The 24,920-nt window shown below is 40.5% G+C and overlaps 1 protein-coding gene across 2 annotated transcripts; it reads left to right on the top strand.

Annotated features, from left to right (window-relative positions):
* Positions 1-1,302: 1,302 nt before the first annotated feature.
* LOC140592344 (ethanolamine kinase 1-like) lies at positions 1,303-15,674 on the top strand. Of its 2 annotated transcripts, XM_072715784.1 has the most exons (8): positions 1,305-2,054; positions 5,279-5,538; positions 8,652-8,792; positions 9,335-9,477; positions 9,567-9,650; positions 9,770-9,930; positions 10,361-10,434; positions 14,696-15,674. In XM_072715784.1, the coding sequence occupies exons 1-8, from the start codon at positions 1,854-1,856 to the stop codon at positions 14,766-14,768; spliced, it is 1,137 nt and encodes a 378-aa protein (XP_072571885.1). In that variant the 5' UTR covers positions 1,305-1,853; the 3' UTR covers positions 14,769-15,674. The 2 variants fall into 2 exon arrangements, with proteins under 2 accessions (XP_072571886.1, XP_072571885.1); XM_072715785.1 differs by lacking the exon at positions 5,279-5,538 and having other exon boundaries at positions 1,303-2,054.
* The last annotated feature ends 9,246 nt before the right edge of the window (positions 15,675-24,920 follow it).

Consider the following 24,920-nt stretch of genomic DNA (forward strand, 5'->3'; position numbering starts at 1 on the left):
TGCGCGCTCCCGTTTCTCGGAGATCCGAGAATGATCTCGGATAACGCAGAGGATCCCGAGTTCAGAATCGAAGATGGCTGCGCCCTTTATCAACAGAAGGGAAAGTTGTAGTTTTATCCTGTTTAAGCACTACTTCTCATTTCTGGCTCATTAAATCGGTCGCACACACTATACCGTCCAACTTATCTGTGGACGTGTTGCTACGGAGTTTTATACGTGAAGCACCGCGCGTAATGTGTTATCAATTGATATGGCTAACAATGGCTACCAATTAACCGGTCTAGAATTTGATTTCATGATTAGTCGGATTATTTGTCGGATTTAAGGTAGTTCGGGCTAATTGTAAGTGAACGAAAATAAAGGCCATTTAAACTGAGGTACCTTAAATCCGACAAGTTGTCCGGCTAAGCAAAAAATCTTGCTTTTTCATATGGGTCGATGGTATTGCTACTTCTTTGGCAAATGGAACGTATCCAACTCGGTTTTTCCGAGTTTTTACCGGATGTGACGTAATCTCGGATTCCGAAAATCGGAATCCGAGGCAAATGGAATGCACGAATAGACTGCTGTGGCGGAGTACGCTATTGCAGAATCGTAAATGATCAGATTCTAAGCGGGAAATAAGCCGCGGGAACGGAAAAGAACTACCATGTAATATTGCGCAATATTGGAATAAGACTTTTCTGGCAGTTGACTCATTTGTCTTATTTCATTTATTTTATTTACTCTATTTTTGCGTTATTTGTTCGTATTTTACAGTTGTTGCTCCTATCTTGTTTGATGTTTTTTGTTTATTTCTGTTATATGTGCTATTAAGCTTTTTAGTTTTTGTTTTTATTTGATTCTGTACAGCACTTTGGTCCAGTGTGGGTTTGTAAAGTGCTTTATAAATAAAGTTGGTATGGTATGGTATGGTATGGTATAGTAGTCTCAGGGCTGTCAACTTTTGTCTGCCGGCTGGCGTGAGATTTTCGATTTCAGACAAGTCCGCACACGCATTTACACCTATGTGACAGTTTTATTACCTTGTAAATAGTCTGTAGGGTTTGCAAACTACCCCACCGTTTTTGATGCAGCTAATTTTAGGTTTATAATGTAATAATATAAATTTGCCGTAAGATTTCTTGCGCGAGCGTGAGAGTCCGAAAGCGTGACTGTCACGCCAGATGCGTGAGAGTTGGCAGTCCTGTAATCTTGATGGAATATCCACCTAATCACGAAAAGACATATTTCCGGTTTGCACTACACTCTGCACTAAAACATCGCATGCGCAGTATAGCATTACCCGCCATGATGTTAAGGATTTTACGCATGCGCATTTTTTAGTGGGCTGGGTTAGCATATTAGCTGTTGATAATGCTTGATGTTTTTAATAGGTGTTTTATGCACCTTATTTTACTTAAACGTTTTGCACAATCTGAGTAGTTTTTTATTGCACCAGTTCTACCTTTTTCTATCTGTAAAGTAACGAAAAGCGACAGTTTGCACTCTTAGAAGCAGATCGAAGTTGCATTCACCTGCGGCTTTTAACATGAAACTGAAGACTGGAAAAAGAGGGAGTCAGTGTCTCAGCACTGGATGGAAAATATCTCGCCATTTCTCAACCCGAGACTAAAGAAGGGGGCGTTTACCTTCCCTGTCGTCTATAGTAACTGGCTGTCGGGTGATTCGATGAGGGTGGTGCCAAGCAGGCAGAAGACGTACGATAAGCCTCCATAGGGACTTTGTTGCATTAGCCAACCTCTGTTTGCCGGGTATAACCGAGAGTAATAAAGCACCAGTCTGAAAGATTCCCTCACACTCATTCCCTCTCGTTAAAGTGATGTTATAACTACACCCGCCTCGTCTCTTGCATGCCACAGCGGAGCACAGTTTTCAGAAATACAAAGACGAGGAGAAACCGCAGTATGGAAACGGAGATCCACGTGCCTGTTGGTTCGCCGGCAATCAGAAAAATCCCAGTTTTTGTTGATGAGCATAACGTTACAAATGGAGCAATGAAATTGATTCAGCAGCTTCGACCATCATGGGACATCAGTTTCATCAGAACCAAGGTAGGCTCATAATTTTGTGGCTTCACACTGATGCGTCGGTATGCCAACATTCGAAGCCGGCATGTCGTTTCTACTGCATTCATGTAATTTTCAGCCCAGCTAAAGTAATACAGTTTATTTATCCTCATGTATTCGAATATCATCCTCTAAAACATAGTTAATGTCGCAGCCTGCCGCCTTGTGCCAGTTATGGAAACCATGAACAGTACCTTTATTACAGCATTTTGTTTCCTTTTATTTGTACTTAATGTCAATATAAATATCGTTTATACGTTTGCCCACCAAGCAAAATGTAGTTTAATCGGAAAAATATTTTCTGTTAAATCAGCCTCTTACAGATACCTTGCCTTTCGGCAGCATCTACGTCAGAACTCAAATGGTAACGATGTGATGTTAGGGTTCAGAGGTGATACATATAGGTAATCGAATTATATATATATATATATATATATATATAGTCTATTCGCATAAGAAGTAAGCTAACGTGTTTAAACTACGCCCTAAAGAAAATAATGTCTTCAAAATTTGTGCGTTTCTTTTTTTATTATCGGTCCGGTGCATTTTTACAAATAGATGTGATAACTACTGTAAATAGAGAATTTATGTATTTATTTTTCACTATTGTCATCTTATATTATTTGATTATTTATTCACGTATTTTGTTATTTCTTTACCCTAACCAGTTTCATTAGCGTGCACCGAATTATCACGTTACTGGCCTGCATATTGAATGTCCTACTTGTGTTACTTGTAGAATGATGTCTGCAGTAGGCTAATTTGGCTAAATATGTGAACATGCCCTGTCCTGAACCTGTGCTTTACTTGTAAAAAAATATATATTGTATTCTAGACTGACCTAGCTAGATACAATTCGTCTGTTGTGAGATGCAATTTCAGTAGTTACTGAAAATGGTTAACATCTAGCCTAATATTCTGACCTTTTAAGTGTAAACTCTCTCAAATATACATTTTTGTTATATTTTCTATTATTCATTTCTATTTTGCCATCATTATTCACTTCCCTATACCTCTAACTCAGGGGTACCCAATCTTATCCGCAAAGGGCCGGTGTGTATGCGGGATTTCGCTGCAACTCCCTGATTAGATTACTAATTAGAGGACCGATTGGCTGAAAAAGTCTTCACACCTGGGTTTGAACAGCTGTCCTACAGGTTATTCCAAAAACCTGCATACACACCGGCCCTTTGCGGATAAGATTGAGTACCCCTGCTCTAACTGAAGAGGTAAGTTCCCAAAATTTCTTGCAAAGACTTTTAATTCACACAATTAAAAATTAATTTTAAATTCACATGAGCAATCATTAAATGAATAATAAGTATGAATTTTGCAGTGCAGATGTAAATAGCTCAGGTTTCTTAAAGTGGCATTTGTATGTATAAACAGTACTGCTTTTGTCTGTCACGTTAGTGTTTAGAGCCTTTGCTTGATCAGCTTCCATGATTCCTGTGCTGTAAATGGGGGCTGAGCCACTGTTGCAGAGCGCGGCCAGTCTACATTAGAGCTCTGTGTCATATTACAATAGGACTATCTGTATTTCAGCAGGATTAAAGTTACCTGCATGAGAGACAGGGACAGTCTGTTACACCACAGCTCAAGAAGGTGTGATTCGGCAAAGGAAAAAGCCACTGTAAATGCTAAGCTTAGATAGTACCATTCCAAAATAGTTTCTCCTGGAAGGTCACACTCCCATCCCTCTCTGTCTCAGCTTTGATTTTAGAAATGTTTTAAAAATATATAAATGATGAAACATACCAGCTTGGCTGAAAAATACCTGTTGTTGAATATTTTTCCAACATTTTTTCCATATGATTTAAATGATGAAGGAAAATGTAATATTTATTGTCATCTTGAGAATACTGTACTTGTTAATTGAGTAAAATTGTTTTGAATACATAAAGAGTTGTTCAAAGATTACATGTAATATCTACTTTTCTGAATAAATGTGTGAAAAGCTTAACCATATTGTATTTGTTCAGTTTTAGTATTAAAATTATAAATAAAAAGCCAACAAAGAAGGTATTGTCTAATTGAGGCTGGGTTCGTGGACCTGCCTACATGGTGACTGCCTCATTTTTGCATTCTTGGCATGAAAATATTTGTGTTCCTTACAAGAAATAGTTTATTGGTTTGAGTATATGGGAGTTATTATCCCATTTGGAGGAAGTCTCAGATTGCAGTTAAAATACAATTGTTTTTTGGGAGGGGGAAGGGTGTTTATAAGGAACAGCAAGCTTTTGCATGCATGGAATTTTATGTTGACCCTAACCACCTATTTCAGTGCCTTATGATGAAATCTAAGGCATTTTTGTTAATCAGCAGTTTGTTTATATAAACATTAGCTGATCTAAACACAATACATAGGTAAGATTTTATTGAGAACAGGTGTGGACTTTTGCCCTTTTTTGAATTTAGTCTGGTGATAAAGTCTAAGTATCTAGGAAAATGGCACTCGCTACCAATTAGTGGTAAAATATGGCTAGGCAAGTCTGTTACAGATATTAGTACACCCAAGCCTCCTCTGGAAGTAACCTGACCTGTCCTTTCTTATAGAGTGCTTCTGTGGTTTTTGCTCTGTCCAGTTTATTATTGAGATCCACTTCTAGGTATTTGTAGATAGGCACCACCTCTCCATCTTCTCCCTGTATTATTATTGGACAGAGGGCCTTACCAGTACAATGGATCTTCTTTGTCTTCCTGATGTTATGTCCAGCTTATTGTTCACAGCAACAAAGTCCTTCATCATGTTCTTAGAGAGTGAACAGGCAGGGTGAAGCAATAGTTTTTTCGGGCTAGCCATATGCTGCTGACAGCCATCTTTGATGCAGACTTGTAGTCTCACCGACTGTGATCAGCCAGTCTGGTAGTGATGGATGAGGGCACAGGTGAGGGGGGAAGGGGAGAAGTAGTTTGCACATCAGCTAAATGTGAGGATGAAGGGAGTGAAACTCATCATGCTGGTGATAAGATGTGCTGGATGGGGAGGCAGTCAAGAGGCTATCGTTTGAAGGCTGTCAGAATTGAATTGGAATTTGAAATAAAACACTGGCCTTAACTCATTAGCTCTATTCAGTGTTCCCCCTAGTTCAAGACCACGTGTAAACTGTGATTGTCATGCTTTGCAGCTCCCTGGTATTGTTCTGATGGCATTTTTGATGCAGATTTGTGTTTTGCTCAATTACGCCCAGACTACTATTGTTTTCCAGCTCTTTACCGATGGGACCACCAATAAGCTTGTTGGCTGCTTCTTGGAAGAATCCCCAGAGGACATGGTCCTCGTACGGGTCTATGGCAACAAGACTGAGCTTATAGTGGACAGAGACAATGAACTGAAGAGTTTCCAGGTGCTTCATGCCAATGGCTGTGCTCCCCGCCTATACTGCACTTTCCAGAATGGCATTTGTTATGAATTCATGGAGGGAGATGCGCTGGGGACGCAGGATGTGAGGGACCCTGTGCTACTCCGGTAAGACGGCAGGGTACAGAGGTACCATTAAACTTCTTGGCTTTTGAATAGGGGGATTACATCCTAAAATGAACACTCTGATATTGTTAAATCCTGATGTACAGCTGACTTTTTACTGTTTTTCTCTTTTTATGTTTTTGTGATAGCATTATGGAAGCATGGGGTGTATAGTTTTCAATTTTCCACTTCTTGCACATATGAGCAAAAATAATTTTGATTTAAAAAAAAAAAAATTGCACACTCTGCACATTTTATATGTAGAACTGAAACTAAAATAGTATTATTAATAATGGGTGTGAGGTGGTTGTAACTAGGGATGTCCCAGTCCACTTTTCTGGTGCCTTTATCCAGTCCGATCTATTCAATATTTATATCTGCCGACTCAGAATACTGATTCCATCTTATAAATATTTTAAACTACATGCACATACAGTAGGTGTCAGTACCTTCATCTGAATAAGCCTTGTGATTTCGCAATATTCTTCCCTATGATGTTTATGCAAGTATTTCATTAGATTTGTCATATGAAACAACAGTCTGTTGCTACCTCCTCTCGAAAGGATGGCATTGCAAACTTTGCAGGTAGCTGTTGGGCTACTTTGACTTTCCAGTTTAATGAATTTCCACATGACTTGCATCTCGATAGTTTGTAGTTTCCAGCCATGTGCCTCAGGCTATGGGAAGTATTTTCTGCAAAAAAAAAAGAAAAGAAAATTAAAGCAATTAAATGTGAAAGTACAGTCTCCACTTTGCCGTTTTCAAATTCTATGCACAACAAATCCTGCCAAAATGAAAATTAAATTGAAATAACACCATTTGTGTTTTAATTTTCCACTCATGTATGAGTTAGATGTGAAAAATTAAAAAATAAATTTGAAAAACCTTTTTGTCTTTTCATTTTCCAGTTCACAACATGCAAATGTACACTCACCTAAAGGATTATTAGGAACACCTGTTCAATTTCTCATTAATGCAATTATCTAATCAACCAATCACATGGCAGTTGCTTCAATGCATTTAGGGGTGTGGTCCTGGTCAAGACAATCTCCTGAACTCCAAACTTAATGTCAGAATGGGAAAGAGAGGTGATTTAAGCAATTTTGAGCATGGCATGGTTGTTGGCGCCAGACGGGCCGGTCTGAGTATTTCACAATCTGCTCAGTTACTGGGATTTTCATGCACAACCATTTCTAGGGTTTACAAAGAATGGTGTGCAAAGGGAAAAACATCCAGTATGCGGCAGTCCTGTGGGCAAAAATGCCTTGTTGATGCTAGAGGTCAGAGGAGAATGGGCCGACTGATTCAAGCTGATAGAAGAGCAACTTTGACTGAAATAACCACTCGTTACAACCGAGGTATGCAGCAAAGCATTTGTGAAGCCACAACAGGCACAACCTTGAGGCGGATGGGCTACAACAGCAGAAGACCCCACTGGGTACCACTCATCTCCACTACAAATAGGAAAAAGAGGCTACAATTTGCACGAGCTCACCAAAATTGGACAGTTGAAGACTGGAAAAATGTTGCCTGGTTTGATGAGTCTCGATTTCTGTTGAGACATTCAAATGGTAGAGTCAGAATTTGGCATAAACAGAATGAGAACATGGATCCATCATGCCTTGTTACCACTGTGCAGGCTGGTGGTGGTGGTGTAATGGTGTGGGGGATGTTTCCTTGGCACACTTTAGGCCCCTTAGTGCCAATTGGGCATCGTTTAAATGCCATGGCCTACCTGAGCATTGTTTCTGACCATGTCCATCCCTTTATGACCACCATGTACCCATCCTCTGATGGCTACTTCCAGCAGAATAATGCACCATGTCACAAAGCTCGAATCATTTCAAATTGGTTTCTTGAACATGATAATGAGTTCACTGTACTAAAATGGCCCCCACAGTCACCAGATCTCAACCCAATAGAGCATCTTTGGGATGTGGTGGAACGGGAGCTTCGTGCCCTGGATGTGCATCCCACAAATCTCCATCAACTGCAAGATGCTATCCTATCAATATGGGCCAACATTTCTAAAGAATGCTTTCAGCACCTTGTTGAATCAATGCCACGTAGAATTAAGGCAGTTCTGAAGGCGAAAGGGGGTCAAGTGCCGTATTAGTATGGTGTTCCTAATAATCCTTTAGGTGAGTGTATGTTAATTGGAATGGAGCAGTGGGCAGAGTTATAGATCACTGTTGCGCTTTCTCGGTGCGTTTGCCAATTCTGTTGTCCTGGTGTTCCTTACACATGATCGCCCATGTTATCCGAACTAAAGTCACATGTGACCTTAGTTAGCTACTCATCTAGCTTCTTATTCATAGCTTCTTATTTTATGGCTTAAGTTATTCCCAACTTTCTTAGAGTGTTCACAGTGGCACATGCTACACAGTTTATGATTGACATTTTGAAAATATGAATTGAATTTTTAAACTGTAGCTCACAGTTATGCAGGTATGCCATTGTAAGGAATCACTGAAATTAGCCTCATGCAGACTGCCATGTTTCCAGTTAGGTAGCCTATAAGACCTGGCCCAGGCTAATTTCTGGAGAGTGGCGTCCCTGCTGTGTACTATGCATTTCATATTTGCCTTACCCAAGATGAATAAGACCTCCACGTTTCATTTGGAAATGTGGCTTCTTATTCAATCAATGTCTACAATTGCTCAAAGTTTCATGCATTCATTTTTGTCCATAGACTTTGAAAACTAAATGGCAAAGTGGAGATTGTATTTTCATTTTATGATTTGCATTTTTCTTTTATTTTTTTCGCAGAACATACGTCCCAGTCAGGCTCTTGCAGTCCATCTGCACAACTAATGTAAATTATACGGATGTGGGAAAGTAAATAGATCCAGATTTGGATCAGGTTTTGGTAGCTTATATGGATCAATTAAAAAAAGTCCTGGATTGGCCCTGATTCTGATATTTGACAAGGCTTGGGACATCACTTGTTGTAGCCCAGAGTGTTTTCACTCAGCCCAAGAAAGAGGTGAACCTGGGTTATGGCTAAAAAAGTGTGCTTCTTCAGGATGATGATTCAGCTGATATGTTGGGCATAATGATACATTACAGGTGAAGGTAGGGGTTAAGCATTATGTACCTCCTTTACCTCTTGATAGGTTGATTGCAGCAGAGATGGCTCGCATCCATGCCATTCATGCCCACAATGGCTGCATCCCAAAACCTAACCTATGGATAAAGATGCGCAAGTATTTCTCCCTCGTGGCTACTGAGTTCATAGAGCACACTTCAAACACCAGGTAACTATTATTATGTGCCAAAATGTTTCCAATTTTTCAGCTGCACTTTCAAAATGTGTCATCAAATCTGAAGAGATATTTTAATAAAAAATACTTGGTCACATGCAGCTTTAGTCATTTCAGTGTCCTCTATGCTCAAGACCACAATGGGTCCCTTTGCACAGGGGATTCTGCAGGTATTAAATTCATATACAGCACAAAATTTATAACACTATAGAACATAGATTTGTTTCTGTTGAAAAATAAAGTTTAGCTAAGGAAATAAATAAAAATAAATACATTTAGAACATTTTCCCCTCATACCCTTGTGATGTAAAGCTTGCAATGATTTTATATATTGATTGATTAGTAAATTTTCCAGATGGTTTCAGCTAGTGTAGAGCAACACTTGGATAGACCTAGAGCCCCCTTTGAAACTATTGAACATGCAGAGATAGTTCAACACTCCCAACATTTTTGGAAAAACAGATGTGAGCATTCTAATGACACTTTTTATTTGTGCCACTTTAAGCATAAATTATATATTTTTCTGTGTCATGTAGAATTAAACAGGAATTGCCAGATAAAGCTGTACTGGAACAGGAAATGGCCTGGATGAAAGAGCACCTTTCTCAGTTGGGGTCCCCTGTTGTTCTCTGTCACAATGACCTACTGTGCAAAAATATAATTCACAATGCTAAGGAAGGTAAGCAAATTCATCTTAAATCTCTTTTGTTTTCATACTACTGTATAATTGTGCCACGAAGGTGATAGTGATTGCTTCTTTCATTTAAGGTCATGTTAGGTTTATAGACTATGAATACTCAAGTTACAACTATCAGGCATTTGACATTGGGAACCATTTCAATGAGTTTGCAGGTATGTGAAAATAAACTACAGATAGCAATATTTTACATTATGAATACTATGAATTTTTATATTCAGTCACTGACCACATGCAATATGCATCCAATATGTGGATGTCTTCCCCATGTCAGGTATGAGCAAGCTGGATTATCGCCTGTACCCCAACAGGGAAATGCAGCTGGAGTGGTTGAACACTTACTTGCATGCCTATAAGCACTTTACCAAGAAGCGGGAGGCAGTGACAGACTGTGAGCTGGAAACACTCTTTGTCCAAGTTAACAAATTTGCCTTGGTGAGTGCATGATTGCCAATAAAGATCTAATATGTCTGATTAGTCATTAGGGCATCTCATATGCTTCTTTGATATCGTAAATTTTTGTGTGATCTGTCTTCTATATATACAGATTTCATATCACTGCCATTCATACCAGGTGTCCTCATGTTTTAAGTTGGCTATTTATATTTACTGGTTTTTTTATCAAGTTGCTTTTTGTTAGTTGAGTATTAAAATTGTTTCCACTGAGTGTTTTTGCAAGATGGTTCAAGGAATTGAAGGAAATCAATTAGTATTTGGTATTAATTACTTTGTTTGCAGAAATACTTTGGCAAAGAGAAAATAGAAAATATTACCGGGCTAGTGTGTCCCATTTTTCTTTTCAATAACAGAATGAAGGCAACTGAAAATTTAAATTTATTGATTTTTTTTTATTCTCTCTTTGCAGGCATCTCATTTCTTTTGGGGATTTTGGGCTGTCATCCAGGCCAAGTATTCCACTATTGATTTTGACTTCCTTGGGTAAGGGTCTTGCCTTCTGTGTTTAACTGTATTCCCCAGACAGGGAATACATGTGGTTTTGGGATCAGACTGCCACAGCTGCCACAGACATTTATTTTATTAGCATGAATGACTCAAAACATTTTCACAGATTTTTTTCAAACTTTGCAAACATTGTATGGATGAAGATCTGGATCTTTGAGACTTAAGGCAAATGGCACCAAAATTGTAGTGACACTGTTTAGTGGCAGCAATAAACATTGTATTCCCTGGGTCAACGTCAACTCTTTGGTTCATCATTAAAAAGAAAGAACATACTGGTGAACTCAGAACTACTACATGAGCTTCTTTCATTTAAGGCCAGTTCCCACTTGACTTTTCCACATGCGCTTTTGGTCAGTGCAGGGTTGAGTGATAAGAGGTAAACCAAGAAAACGCAGAGGAAGAATACTTGTTGTAACAGTTATGATGTGCAGATGTATGAGGAGGTGCAGAGGGTACCCACTTATCTATTTTTTTGTTCTCTCTAGACATTATACCACAATAAACAGTATTGTCAAAAGCAGCACTATTCTGGCATTTTAAAATCTTGGTGATAAAACCAAGTTGGGGGTCAGGTCCCGGCTAATTTTGTCTGAAGGATTTCAAAATGCCATGGTTTGCTGTATTACCTTAATACCACCCAAGCCTTTCAAAAAAGTTTACCTGTTTCACTAGTCTACTTGTATTTCTGTTTTTTGCAATGCATCTGCCCTCTCCTGATGCCTGTTTCAGAAAGAAGGATTTCTTACTTAACTTTATAACTTGTTGGATTTAAGATACCCCAGTTTAAATAGACTTTATCTTCCTTCACTTACATTTAGCCCAGCCTACCTTACATCAGACAAGTTATTCAACTAAGCAAGAAATCCTGCTTTCTGAAACAGGTCCCCAGTCTGCGGGAATGTCACTGTTGTATGCATGTGCCGACCGCAGCCAATAGCATCCACGGCCAAATGTACAATCAGCATAGGCTTCCGTCAGTCAGATGCGCACTATGGGTGGAGAAACACCATCATATGGGTGTGTCATGTATAATTGACCCATATGCACATTCTACCAGTGACTTAAGTGCTTCTAAGCACATTTCCAGCTACATGCTCTGGTGGGTTGTATCAAGTCAAGTACCTCTATATAGCCAAATGCAATATTGCATTTTTAAATTTTTTTTTTTTTAGAAAACAAAGCTTTTTGCATTTATAATACACCTAGAAATAAATGATTCAATCCAGCATGCATGTAAATAATTATATAATTATATTGAATTAATGTATTAGTATATACAAATATACTACCATTAGGCTAGATTCAAGTGTCAACACGCCTAGTAGGTGAATCGGTGTAAAAAAAAAAAAAAAAAAAAAAAACACTAAAAACTTTATGTAAAAAATAATTTTCAATTAAAAATAGTTAAAACATAGGTGCATGTACAATACATGTACTTGTGCTTCTGCAAGAGTGGAACAGATGGAGAAGGGTGCAAAGACAAAAACAACGAAGAATATTTCATCCTCAGTTGACTGACACTGAATTCGTTTCCAGATTGTGAAATGCAAATCTTTGGGCGCTTTCACACCACAGGAAGTTTTTTCAGGAACTAGATCCTTTTCCCAAACCAGGAGTTTTTCTTGTGTTCACACCACAGGAACTTTGTCTGATTGTAGTTTCTTGGAGGCAGTTCTTTTTTTAGTCCCTGTTTCATAGCAGGTACTTTTTGTTTGAACACTAACTATTCTAACTACTGGGTAGATGCTTATAGCAATGAACTTGCTGTTTCGTTGACCACAAGCACCGACATTAATTGGAAGGTACATGGAGATGTGGGGAAAAGAGATAGACATAGCAGAGCAAAAAAACCAATGGAATTATTTTTGTACCTCAATTACGTCATTTAAACATTTAATAAATATTTTGCTTATCTCCATATTTCTGGTCCAAAAATTCGATCAATAACCAATACACTTTTGTCTAATATCACCAGTGCCAACGGTGAAACTTGGCAGCACTTATTAGCAGAAAAAAGTTACGTGTATATAGTATTTTAATCTGTGGAAAACGAAAGCTCGATCTGCTGGCCAGATTTAATAAGAATTATAAAAATGTTGTATAACTAAAATGTTGTCATGTAACAAAAATGACCATGTCCCAATGATTACCCCAGTAACTAACAAATAACAAAACGATTTGTTCATCCTCCATTGTTTTGGGGTAGCAATGTAATTTCATATGAATTTATGTACGTATGAAGTAGGGCTGGGCGATATCATATCCATATTATATCGCGCATGCGCAATAATCACCGCCCTGGTCAGATGACAGACGAAGCATTTGGCCGGACGCCAGCTTTTCGGTGCTATACGGACATTAATTTATGCCCATAATTTGGTAAGAGGATTAGTAGTATGGCTTAAATATTAATGAAATGCTTTTTGTGATACCCAAAAGTTAGTAATCTGTATAAACTTTGTTTCTTAAATTCAAATGCGAGCACCCCACATAATACTGTTTTGCTATACTACGGTTTGGTATAACTCAGTGCAATATGCACTGAAGTCGCGGTGAAGAAGAGCAGCCACAACATCTTTTAAAAGAGGAGATCTTGCGGATAAACAACATACTGTAAAAAGATGTCGGCAGTGTGGTGGTACTTTTTGCAGTTCAAAGTCTGACTCATTTATTAAACATAAGGATATGCCGTATTTATGCTTATAATGACTTTTGGACGTCATACAAAGCCTCATTAATATTTTAGCCATACTACTGAACTGCTTAAATAAATGTCCGTATAGCACTGAAAAGCTGGCGCATGGCCAAATGTTACGCCTGTCATCTGAAGCCCTAGTGATTATTGCGCATGCGCGATATAATATCGATATGATATCGCCCAGCCCTAGTATGAAGTTTATCCTGCAAGCTTTTTGCATCTCCCATGCTTATTTAGTATAAAGGTCACAGTTCCTGTTGTGCAGTGTGAAAGCGACATATGAAAGTGGCTGGAAGCTATAATAGTCACCAGCTGAGATGACCAAGAACCAAGTTACAGAACTTAAGTGTGAAAACACCTAAAAGACTCCATTTTGAACCATTAACACTGGGTATGATTTGTCCTGTATTTTAGTGCACATTGTTTCATACAGACGCTAGGTCAGGGGTCCCCAGTGAAACTAAGTGACCAGGATACTTGCCTAATTGGTAACCATTCTACACATAATGGTGTCAATGTGTGGGTTTTGGTGGCATTGACTAGTGGTTTAGAATAATACATCACAGCCTATGGTGTAGCATATTAGCTTGTCTCGGCTAGGCAATTGATTGCATTTTTTTTATCAGCAATGTATTCTAAACTGTCAGTCCATGGTACTAATAATAGTAACATTTACACCTCATGTATTAGTTAAACATATTTTGTTATTTACAAAGTTGTTTTGATTAAAGAGGAAAGCCAAAGCGGAAAATGTATATGGATTTGTCGTTAGATACAGTCTGGATCATTCTCACAGACTCATTGACGTAACATATCAATGTTGCTTTCAAGAAAGACTTATAAAGCCTCATTGTCTAAAACAGGGGTGTCAAACTCCAGTCCTGGTGGGCCGGAGCCCTGCACAGGGTTTGGTTTCTCCTTGTTTAACACACCTGATTCAACTCCTTGTGCTAATTACCACACAGCTTTTGAGTTGAATCATTTGTGGTAGAACAGGAAAGAACTAAGCTACACAGGCCTCCAGCCCCCCATGACTGGAGTTTGACACCCCTGGTCTAAAACGTCGGTTTTGCTTCTGAGGTAGTTAGTTTAATTATATTACTATTTATTTCTGTAATAAACAAAAGCATTTAAATGGTCCAGGGCCAGAGAATAAAATGAAACAATTGAGCAGAAAAAAAATATACACCATACAAATTGAGTACCACTTTACAGTAAGACTAATCAGGTTATTAATTAGGTTGTATCACCATATAAATCATTAATAGACAATTATAAACAAGTTAAAATACACCTTTTTTTTTTTTTTATTAATGAGTTACTTCCATTTGTAAGTGGCAATAGGGAGCCTTATTGTAAAAGTGATACCACAAATTGTTTGTTGTGGGTTGCATGTAATACAGTTAAGATTTAAAAACATTTTATCTAGTTTTGGGGTGTTTGATCTTAACACTATTATGATTTTTGGCTATATATTTGGGGAACATGGTTTGAAAATCATTAAATCATACTCATGTCTTCATTCGCCCTGTCATGCAGGTATGCAGCACTGCGGTTTAACCAGTACTTCAAGATCAAGCCAGAAGTCATGGCTCTGAAAATTCCGGAATAAAAAGCAAGGATGTCTGACAGTGGTAGCAGATGCATTTTCTGTAAGAAGCGGATATGGATGGGCCTTTATGAGGGGAATGTTTTTAAGAGAAGTATGGGTGAAGTAAGAGATTATTAGTGAGATAACTGAGGAGGAATAACTGGGAGGAGCAGTGTGGTTGGGGTGTTTCTTTAATCAAGTTTGTCCACCTAAACATACTCATTTTTCTTAGTAGACCCCAGCTCAGTTATCTACTGAGAAGAGATTGTTGTTCAGGCCTTTTCTCTTCCCACCATAAATAGGTATGCAGCCTTGAAAATTCCCACATTTTCAAATACAGGCCAGGGTTTTGCTGTAAGAAGAGAGACTTATCATTTGGTAATTTTCCTTAGAGGATTTTCAGATTTTAGAGCAATCTTGAAGGAAGAGAGTGGAATGATGCCCCCAATCCAATTGTAGCTTTGCGCTTTGTAATTATGTGTTGTTTGGTTCTTAAGTCAAGGAGCTCGTTGTAGAAGCTGAGGTCACACCAATTTTTTGAAAAGTCATGCATAAGACGCATGTGCATCTCCAGTAAAAATGTCCTCTAGAAACTCAGCACAGCATCCTTGCTTTCTTAGTAACAGCAATTGGACATCTGTACTTTATTTTAGAAATTGGATAAATATATGATTAGAAACACATTTCCACCCATGAATATACCTAGCACTTACTTTCACCATAATGACAACCACTTTACTTTTGGAGGAAATATTAATTCAAAATGTGCAACTGCATATCTGATGTCTTTACCAGTTTGCTGTCTGTGAATGATTTTTTTTTTGGGGGGGGGGTCAAATGACTAATGTACACTAACTGCAGTGGAACTTCCACTTATTTATTTAATATACTTTTTTGATTATTAAACCAAATTTTATTTGCAATTAACACATGTCATGTCCTCAGTTATCTGGCTGGTGAATTACTTTACTGGTATTTTGTCAAGTCCAGCTTGAGCTCTACTCAAGTTGGTCCCTTCACAGGCCTCTGATTGGTTGAATAATTAATTATAAACGTTGTGGGCCGTGTAAATAAAATCATTGACTGATAATGCAAAATCAAAAGCTCATCATTAATCATATCCCTTGGGTACTCCCAGTTGCAAGACACCCTTCTTGGGATGCATTAATTTTCTTCATTTATTGCCATGAACTCAACTATGTTGTGGTTAAGAACTCAAGGTACCTCTGACTGTTCTTCCTTATTTTGATTGCTAAGGTTTTTGTGCTTGTGTGCGCGTGTGTATGAAAGAATACCCCTTATGTACAGTCGTACCTCGGTTCTCGAACTCACTAGAACTCGAATTTCTTGAAAGTCGAACAAACCAGTTTGACCTAGAACTCGATCAGAATATCAGAAGTCGAACCGTGAACGCTGACCTAATATAAATTGTACGCGCCAGGAAATGAGTCATACTACAATGCAATTCTTACTTGAATGCCTTCTTCACAGACTCGACGATTAACCAAATAAAGCAGCGCAACATTACAGTAACTAACAATAAACAAACCACTACAGGGTATCCGCGGGGTTTTAAAAAGTATTACAAGTTAGTAAATCACATAAGCAAAAATTAAAGCCATTAAAAAGTATTAAAAGGTATTACACGCAAATTTACGAGGTATTAAATTTTAGATTTTTTTTTTTAACTACAAATTGTCCATTTGTGTTTTTTTTTTTAATTTTTTTTTATAACTTTTTATTTTTATTTTCATCAAACAGACAACATAAACAGCATACAACAAAAACAAAGACAGGGCCTGCAGTTAAGAAAAAGTAAAGGAAAGAGAGCAATCTGTCCAAAACCATTCAATCAATCATCCCTCTCTTCAGCCACTTATCCCAGTCGTCCTCAAACATTTCTTCCTTCATTCTTATCCTGTAAGTTAGTCTTTCCATGTCTTTTATTTCATCCACTATCCCCTCCCATTGGTCCTGTGTAGGGGTGTCTACCCTAAGCCATTTCCTAGTGATGGCTTTCTTTCCAGCAGCAAGCAGGATTCTAGTCAAATAATGGTCCCCCTTAACCACCACTCCATGAATATGACCTAAGTACAACACTTTACAAGTTGATGGAATCTGGTATCCTAAGACCTTGCAAAGCGCTGAATGGAATCCACTCCAGAAAGGACGAATGTTTCTACAATTCCAAAAAATATGTGTATGGTCTGGGTTTGTGTGACCACATAATCTCCAGCATTGCTGATCTATCTTTGTTCGTTTACTTGTAATTTTAGGTGTAATAAAGAATCTAATTTGATTTTTCCAAATAAACTGCCTCCATTCTTGTGAATGTGTTGTATTAAGCTGGTCTTTCCACATGTGATCCCACATGTCCTCTGGGATTTTTTCACCCAGCTCCTTCTCCCATTTGGTCCTCACATAGAGGGTGAAGTGATTATTCGATTGTAACAAACTTTTATACAAAGTAGACATTATTCTAGGTAAGACCCTATTATATGCCTGCATAAACACTTTAATAATTGGATTAATGTCCTCCTCTCCCTTCTTGATTTCTTTATTATAATAGTCTCTCATTTGTAGATATCTAAATAGATCCTGATTCCTTAAATGGTATGTGTCTTTCATGTCCTGAAAGCTAATCATTTCCCCATTCTTTATTATTTTGCATGAAGCTGCCATACCCCTTCCTGCCCACTGCTTAAAAGTGTTATCTAATCTTCCTGAATCAAATTCATCATCCCATCCAACCCATCTCAATAAGCCAAGTTCCTTTCCCACGTCTAGTCGTTTGCAAGTGGTTTGCCAATTTTCTAAGGTAAAATATGTAATGGGGTCTAATTCTAGGTTTTCTTTTTCTATACAGGGCAAAATCTTTTTTTCCCCTATCAGTGTTTGAATGGGGTATTTATTACTGGATAATTCAATATTTTTCCAATGAGTTACATACCCCGGGTTGCACCATTGAATTAGTGGACACACCTGCGCTGCATTATAGTATTCCTTTAAGTTAGGAAGAGACCTTCCCCCTTTTTCTTTAGGTAGGGTTGAGTAACGTATCCTAGGTTTTTTACCCTCCCAAACAAATCTAGAGATAAGTTTATCCCATCTAACAAATTGTGAATTCGGAATGTTAATTGGAAGGGACCGAAACAGAAATAAAAGACGAGGTAGAATATTCATTTTTATCACATTGATCCTATCATACAACCCCATTGGATACGTGGACCATCTGTCAATGTCTTTTCTTATGAGTAGATCTATCCATCCATCCATCCTCCAACCCGCTTATCCTACTGGGTCGCGGGGGGTCCGGAGCCTATCCCGGAAGCAACGGGCACGAGGCAGGGAACAACCCTGGATGGGGGGCCAGCCCATCGCAGGGCACACTCACACACCAGCCACCCACACATGCACACCTAAGGGCAATTTAGCAACGCCAATTAGCCTCAGCATGTCTTTGGACTGTGGGGGGAAACCGGAGTACCCGGAGGAAACCCCACGACGACACGGGGAGAACATGCAAACTCCACGCACATGCGACCCAGGCGGAGACTCGAACCCAGGTCCCAGAGGTGCGAGGCAACAGCGCTAACCACTGCACCACCATGCCGCCCCCTGAGTAGATCTAGTTCTTCATAATTATATTTATATAAATTTATTAAGTTTTTAGGTATTTTTATTCCTAGGTAGGTTAATGTCTTAGCTCCCCATTTTATTTTAAATTCTTTAAGATTTGTGGTTGGGGAGCAATTAAACATAAGAACCTGAGTCTTTTGTAAATTCAGTTTATAACCGGAGTAAGAGCCAAACTGTTCTAGAATTTCCATTAGGTGTGTAAAAGTTTTAGCTGGATTGTCTAGGTAAACTAAAACATCAGCTGCGAAGAGACTTATTACATGTTTTCGTTCTTTTATGTTTATTCCTGTTATTGTGGTATCCTGCCTGATCATCTGTGCCAGAGGTTCTATATATAACGCAAATAACGAAGGACTAAGGCAACAACCTTGTCTTGTTCCTCTCTCCAGTTCAAATCTTTCTGATAAGGATCCATTCACTTTGACATGAGCCGTGGGTGATTTATAAATTGATTTAAAGCAATCAATTAATTTAGCGTTAAAGCCGAATTTCTCCAGACGCTAGGTCTTCATTTTCCCTGTCAAATGCCTTTTCTGCATCAAGGCTTATCAATGCTGAAGGTATATTATTTTTATGTATTCTGTGTATAATATGCAACGTTCTTCTAATATTGTCGTGTTTGTCTACCCACCACAAAGCCAGATTGATCCTCATCTACCAGATCGGGTATAAGTGATTTAATTCTATTTGATATAATGGAGGTATATAGTTTGTAGTCTGTATTTAAAATCGATATCGGTCTATAATTTTGGCAAAATTCTTTCTCTTTTGATGGCTTAGGTATTACTGTAATTATCGCCTCCTGCCAGGAGGGGGGAGTTATGTTATTTGCAAGAATCCAATTGAAAGTAGTATGAAATAGCGGCAGGAAATCGTTTGCAAGCTTTTTATACCATTCTGAAGGGAATCCATCACTTCCCGGAGTTTTATTTGTTTTTAATTTCCCTATTGCTGTTTGGATCTCCTTCTCAGTTATTTGGTTTGTTATACACTTGTTTTGGTCAGTGCCAATTGATGGTAGATCTAAGGTTTCAAGATAAATTTTGATTGCATCTTGACTAGAAGCTGACGTTTGGGTATAAAGTTCTTTATAGTAATCTTTAAAGATGTTTTCTATTTCTCTTGATCTGTATTTCATTTGATTCGTTTTTGGATCCCTCATTTTAGTAATACTGGATTGTACTTGTTGCTTTCTAATACGCCTTGCTAGCAATCTGACTGATTTAGGGCCTGAGTCATAATAATTTTGTTTTAAGTATCTTGCTTTTAGTTCATTTTCTTGTTGGAGTAAGTCATTAATTTTCTTTCTAATTGTAATCATTTGCTTTTGTGTTCTTTGATCCATTTTTCTTTTTTCCCTTTGCTCCAATTGTCTAAGTTCATTTATAAGTGTTTTGTATTCTTTCACCTTTTCTTTCTTAAGACTACTTGTGATCGATATCAATTTCCCTCTTATGACTGCTTTTAATGCATCCCAAACTATAGCTGGGTCCACCTCCCCATTGGCATTTTCCTTTAAATAATTTTGTATTTCCTTCTTAATTTGGGCTACAACATTTTTATTATTCAGTATCCCTATATTCATTCTCCACGTTGTGTCTTTCCGTTCATTGTTCAGTTTTATTTTTAAATAAACTGCACTATGGTCAGATACATCAGACACCCCAATTTGGCAGCTTTGAATTTTGTCTCTATGTTCCTCCTGTATATAAAAATAATCAATCCTTGAGTAGACTTTATAAGTTGCTGAGTAATGACTATAGTCTCTCCGCAGAGGATTCCGTTCCCGCCATATATCTATTAGTCCTGTTTCTTGCATAATGTTTTTAACTAATTTTGTCAGTGATTTTTTGTGTTTCTTTGTACTTGCTGTGTCCAAATCATGATCCATGATGAGATTAAAGTCCCCTCCACATATACACACCCCCTCTGTTTCTACCGCTATAAGATCCAAGAGTGATTTAAAAAATTGTTTATCACTTTCTGGGGGGGGCATATACATTTACCAAAGTGACAACTTCCTGTTCTAGCAATCCCTTTATAATAACATAACGTCCCTCCTTATCTTTTATTTCCTTTCGGCATTCAAATTTTATCGAATTAGACATAAGAATGGCAACCCCTCTTTTACGACTATTGGTATGTGAGCTATAATAAGTATTTTTGAATCCAAATTTCTTTAACTTTTCATGTTCTGCTCGCGAAAGGTGTGTTTCTTGTAGGAAGCTAATTTGAATCTTCTCTTTTTTAATCTTTGTCATAATTTTTGCTCTTTTGACTGGGTAACCAAGACCGTTAACATTTAAAGATATAATCTTTACTCCCTGTCGATTACTCTCCATTTATAGTTATGAGTGTTCGCTCTGCAGTTCTCCTGCAGGTCAACAATAACACATTCCCCTGTCAACGGCTTCACAGAAACAAACTCAAAATACATAACAATAACAAACCTAGGTAACTTCCAGTAGGAGATGTCAACAAACGTTAACTCTCTCCTCAGTCTTTTAGAGGTAAACCTTCCTGAGAGGAAGGGCCTCCGACTAGTTGTGAGTTTTAACATTACACAATTCCCTCCACTCACACTAGCTAACCCATAATATCCCCTTTTGTTCCTCTTGTGCCATCCATCCATCATCTGCCGCTTGTCCGGGGTTCGGGTCGCGTGGGTAGCAGCTTCAGTAGAGGCACCCAGACCTCCCTCTCCCCAGCTAACCCCACCAGCTCCTCGGGGGGGACACCGAGGCGTTCCCAGGCCAGCCGAGAGATATAATCCCTCCTGCGAGTCCTGGGCCTGCCCCGGGGCCTCCTCCCTGTAGGACATGCACGGAAAACCTCTCCGGGTAGCCGCCCAGGAGGCATCCGCACCAGATGTCCAAACCTCCTCAACTGGCTCCTTTCGACGTGAAGAAGCAGCGGTTCTACTCTGAGGCCCTCCCGGATATCCGAACTTCTCACCCTATCCCTAAGGGAGAGCCCAGACACCCTGCGGAGAAACCTCATTTCGGCCGCTTGTATTCGCGATCTCGTTCTTTCGGTCATTACCCATAGCTCATGACCATAGGTGAGGGTAGGGACAAAGATGGACCAATAGATCGAGAGCTTGGCTTTTTGGCTCAGTTCTTTCTTAGCCACGACGGACCGGTTAAGCGCCTGCAGAACTGCAGACGCCGCTCCGATCCGTCTATCCAGCTCCCGATCTCGCCTACCCTCACTCGTGAACAAGACCCCGAGATTCTTAAACTCCTCCACTTGAGGCAGTACGTCTTCCCCAACCCGAAGAGGGCAAACCACCCGTTTCCGGCTGACAACCATGGTCTCGGACTTGGAGGTGCTAATCCTCATCCCTGCCGCTTCGCACTCGGCTGCGAACCGCCCCAGTGCCTGCTGGAGATCCCCAGCAGATGAAGCCAGCAGGACGACATCGTCTGCAAAAAGCAGCGAGGCAATCCTGAGGTCACCAAACTGGACACCCTCGACGCCTTGGCTGCGCCTAGAAATCCTGTCCATAAATATGATAAACAGGACCGATGACAAAGGGCAGCCCTGGCGGAGCCCAACACGCACCTGGAACATGTCCGACTTATTGCCGGCAATGCGGACCAAGCTTCTGCTCCGTTCGTACAGGGACTGGATCGCCCACAACAGTGGACCCCGGACCCCATACTCTCGAAGCACCCCCCACAGAGCACCTCGGGGAACCCGGTCGTAAGCCTTTTCCAAATCCACAAAACACATGTAGACTGGATAGGCAAACTCCCAGGCCCCCTCCAGTACCCTTGCAAGGGTATAAAGCTGGTCCAGCATTCCACGACCAGGACGAAAACCGCATTGTTCCTCCTGAATCTGAGATTCGACTATCGATCTCACCCTCCTCTCCAGTACCCCGGAATAGACTTTCCCAGGGAGGCTGAGAAGTGTGATCCCCCTGTAGTTGGAACACACCCTCCGGTCCCCTTTCTTAAATAAGGGGACCACCACCCCGGTCTGCCAATCCAGCGGCACTGCCCCTGACCTCCACGCACTGTTGAGAAGGCGTGTCAGCCACGACAGCCCCACAACATCTAGAGCCTTCAGGTACTCCGGGCGGATCTCGTCCACCCCCGGGGCCCGGCCACCACGGAGTTGTTTAACCACCCCGGCCACAGTGATGGGCAAGCACCCTCGGGCTCTGTGCCCTCAGATGTCTCAAAGGCAGTATGCGTAGATGTATCTGAGGCAGGGTTGAGGAGGTCCTCAAAGTATTCCTTCCACCTCCGGATGATGTCCCCAGGTGAGGTCAACAGCCCCCCCCCCCCACTATAAATAGTAGGAACCAGGAGCTGCTTCCCCCTCCTGATACTCCGTATGGTTTGCCAGAACCTTTTTGAGGCCGACCGAAAGTCACTTTCCATGGCCTCACCGAACTCCTCCCACGCCCGGGTATTTGCTTCTGCGACCGCCCGAGCCGCGTTCCGCCTGGCCCGCCGGTACCCGTCAGCTGCCTCCGGAGACCCCCGGGCTAATAATTCCCGGTAAGCCTCCTTCTTCAGCTTCACGGCCCCCCTCACCTCTGGTGTCCACCATCGGGTACGGGGGTTACCGCCACGACAGGCACCGACCACCCTGCAGCCACAGCTCCGTACGGCCGCTTCCACAATGGAGGTCCGGAACAGTGTCCATTCAGACTCGATGTCCCCTACCTCCCCCGGCATGCAGTCGGAATTCTGCCGGAGGCACGAGTAAAGCTCCAGCGAACAGGAGCCTCTGCCAGACGTTCCCAGCAGACCCTCACTATGCGCTTGGGCCTACCAGGTCTGACCGGCTTCCTCCCCCGCCACCTGAGCCAACTCATCACCAGGTGGTGATCAGTTGACAGCTCTGCCCCTCTCTTTACCCGAGTGTCCAAGACGGAGGGCCGCAGATCAGTTGATACGATTATAAAATCGATCATCGACCTGTAGCCCCGGGCATGTTCGTACCATGTCCACTTATGGACACCCTTATGCTCGAACATGGTGTTCGTTATGGACAAACCATGCATTGCACAGAAGTCCAATAACAGAACACCACTCGGATTCAGATCAGGGAGGCCGTTCCTCCCAATCACCCCCTTCCAGGTCACACTGTCATTGCCCACGTGAGCGTTGAAGTCCCCCAGCAAAACGATGGAATCCCCCCGCGGCACGCCAAATAGCATACCGCTAAGGGAATCCAAGAAGGCCGGGTACTCCGAACTGACATTCGGCGCATAAGCGCAGATGACAGTCAGAGACCTATCCCCGACCCGAAGGCGCAGGGAAACAGCCCTCTCGTTCACCGGGGTAAACTCCGGTGTTAATGCACCGAGCTGTGGGGCCACCAATAGCCCCACCCCAGCCCGGCGTCGCTCACCCGCCGCAACTCCAGAGTAAAAGAGCGTCCAGCCCCTCTCCAGGAGATTGGTTCCAGAACCCAAGCTATGCGTTGAGGTGAGCCCGACTATATCTAGTCGATACCTCTCAACCTCACGCACAAGCTCAGGCTCCTTCCCCACCAGAGAGGTGACATTCCATGTCCCGAAAGCCAGTTTTGTCAGCCGGGGATCGGACAATTTCAGTGGTTTAAAATACGATCCGATATTCAACCCTCTACATCCGGAACTAGCAGGATGAGCCATAGATTGCCGATAGAGTTCTCTTCGGGAACCGCGATCAAAATGGAGCAAGCGATCAGTACAAGTACTGATTGACTTGGCAGCAGATTTTTGTTGATTGTGTTATTTATGTTTCTTGTCGTTTACTGGTCAATACGATAACTTATTGCAACCCCAACTAGTAGGTTTTTATGTAAGTAATTCACTAGCTGCATTATCACCAAACTTATCTTGCTAACGTAAGATGCCTGCAGGCAACTACAAGGTTAACACACCAAGAGTTTAAATCATCGTGATAAATTTATGATAATGACAGTCAGCGCTCTCTTTTCGCATATGCGATGCACAACTCATAAATCAGGAATGCATGGATGAGAGCAGTTAGTCAACTGGTGCAAATCGACAAACTCATTGAAGAAAAAGCCAAACAATTAAGGCACTTGCCATGAATAGCCTAGTGGATAAAGATATGGACTTGTGACTGAAGAAGTTAAATGCAAGATGTTTTCAAAATCACAGTCACTAAATTTATTCTGTTGACCCATGTTTCTTTAAATCAGTTTGAAACTTGTTTAAAAACGGTTGCAACTCAATGCCGTGCGGGTTTTAAAAAATATTGAGAAAGCATCAAAAAAGGTATTAAAAAGTGTTAAATTTAACCTCTGGATTTCTGTATATACCCTGCACTAACTTCCGTGTACTATTAGAGCATTTATGTCATTTATTTAAACTTTATTTTACCAGATAAATTAACTGAAAACCAGTTCTCAGTGCTTTACGTGATATTCGGGGAAAAATAACAGATTACACATCGGAACTGCCTGGGATACAAACATCATGCGTGTAACTAAACTCTTCAGCCAATAAGGGCAAAGGTGTGTTGTCACGGAGGTGGTTCCAGTTTGTGCAGCCGGGTGAGAGGT

This window comes from Paramormyrops kingsleyae, chromosome 8 (genome assembly GCF_048594095.1).
Source record: "Paramormyrops kingsleyae isolate MSU_618 chromosome 8, PKINGS_0.4, whole genome shotgun sequence".
Lineage (NCBI taxonomy): Eukaryota > Metazoa > Chordata > Actinopteri > Osteoglossiformes > Mormyridae > Paramormyrops > Paramormyrops kingsleyae.

What these genes read in the sequence shown, in the direction of transcription:
- LOC140592344 (XM_072715784.1), top strand. Translation starts at nt 1,854, where the DNA reads ATGCCACAGCGGAGCACAGTTTTCAGAAATACAAAGACGAGGAGAAAC. An exon ending in AATTCACAATGCTAAGGAAG is followed by an intron (nt 9,478 to 9,566) that starts GTAAGCAAATTC and finishes CTTTCATTTAAG; the next exon opens with GTCATGTTAGGTTTATAGAC. An exon ending in CCATTTCAATGAGTTTGCAG is followed by an intron (nt 9,651 to 9,769) that starts GTATGTGAAAAT and finishes TCCCCATGTCAG; the next exon opens with GTATGAGCAAGCTGGATTAT.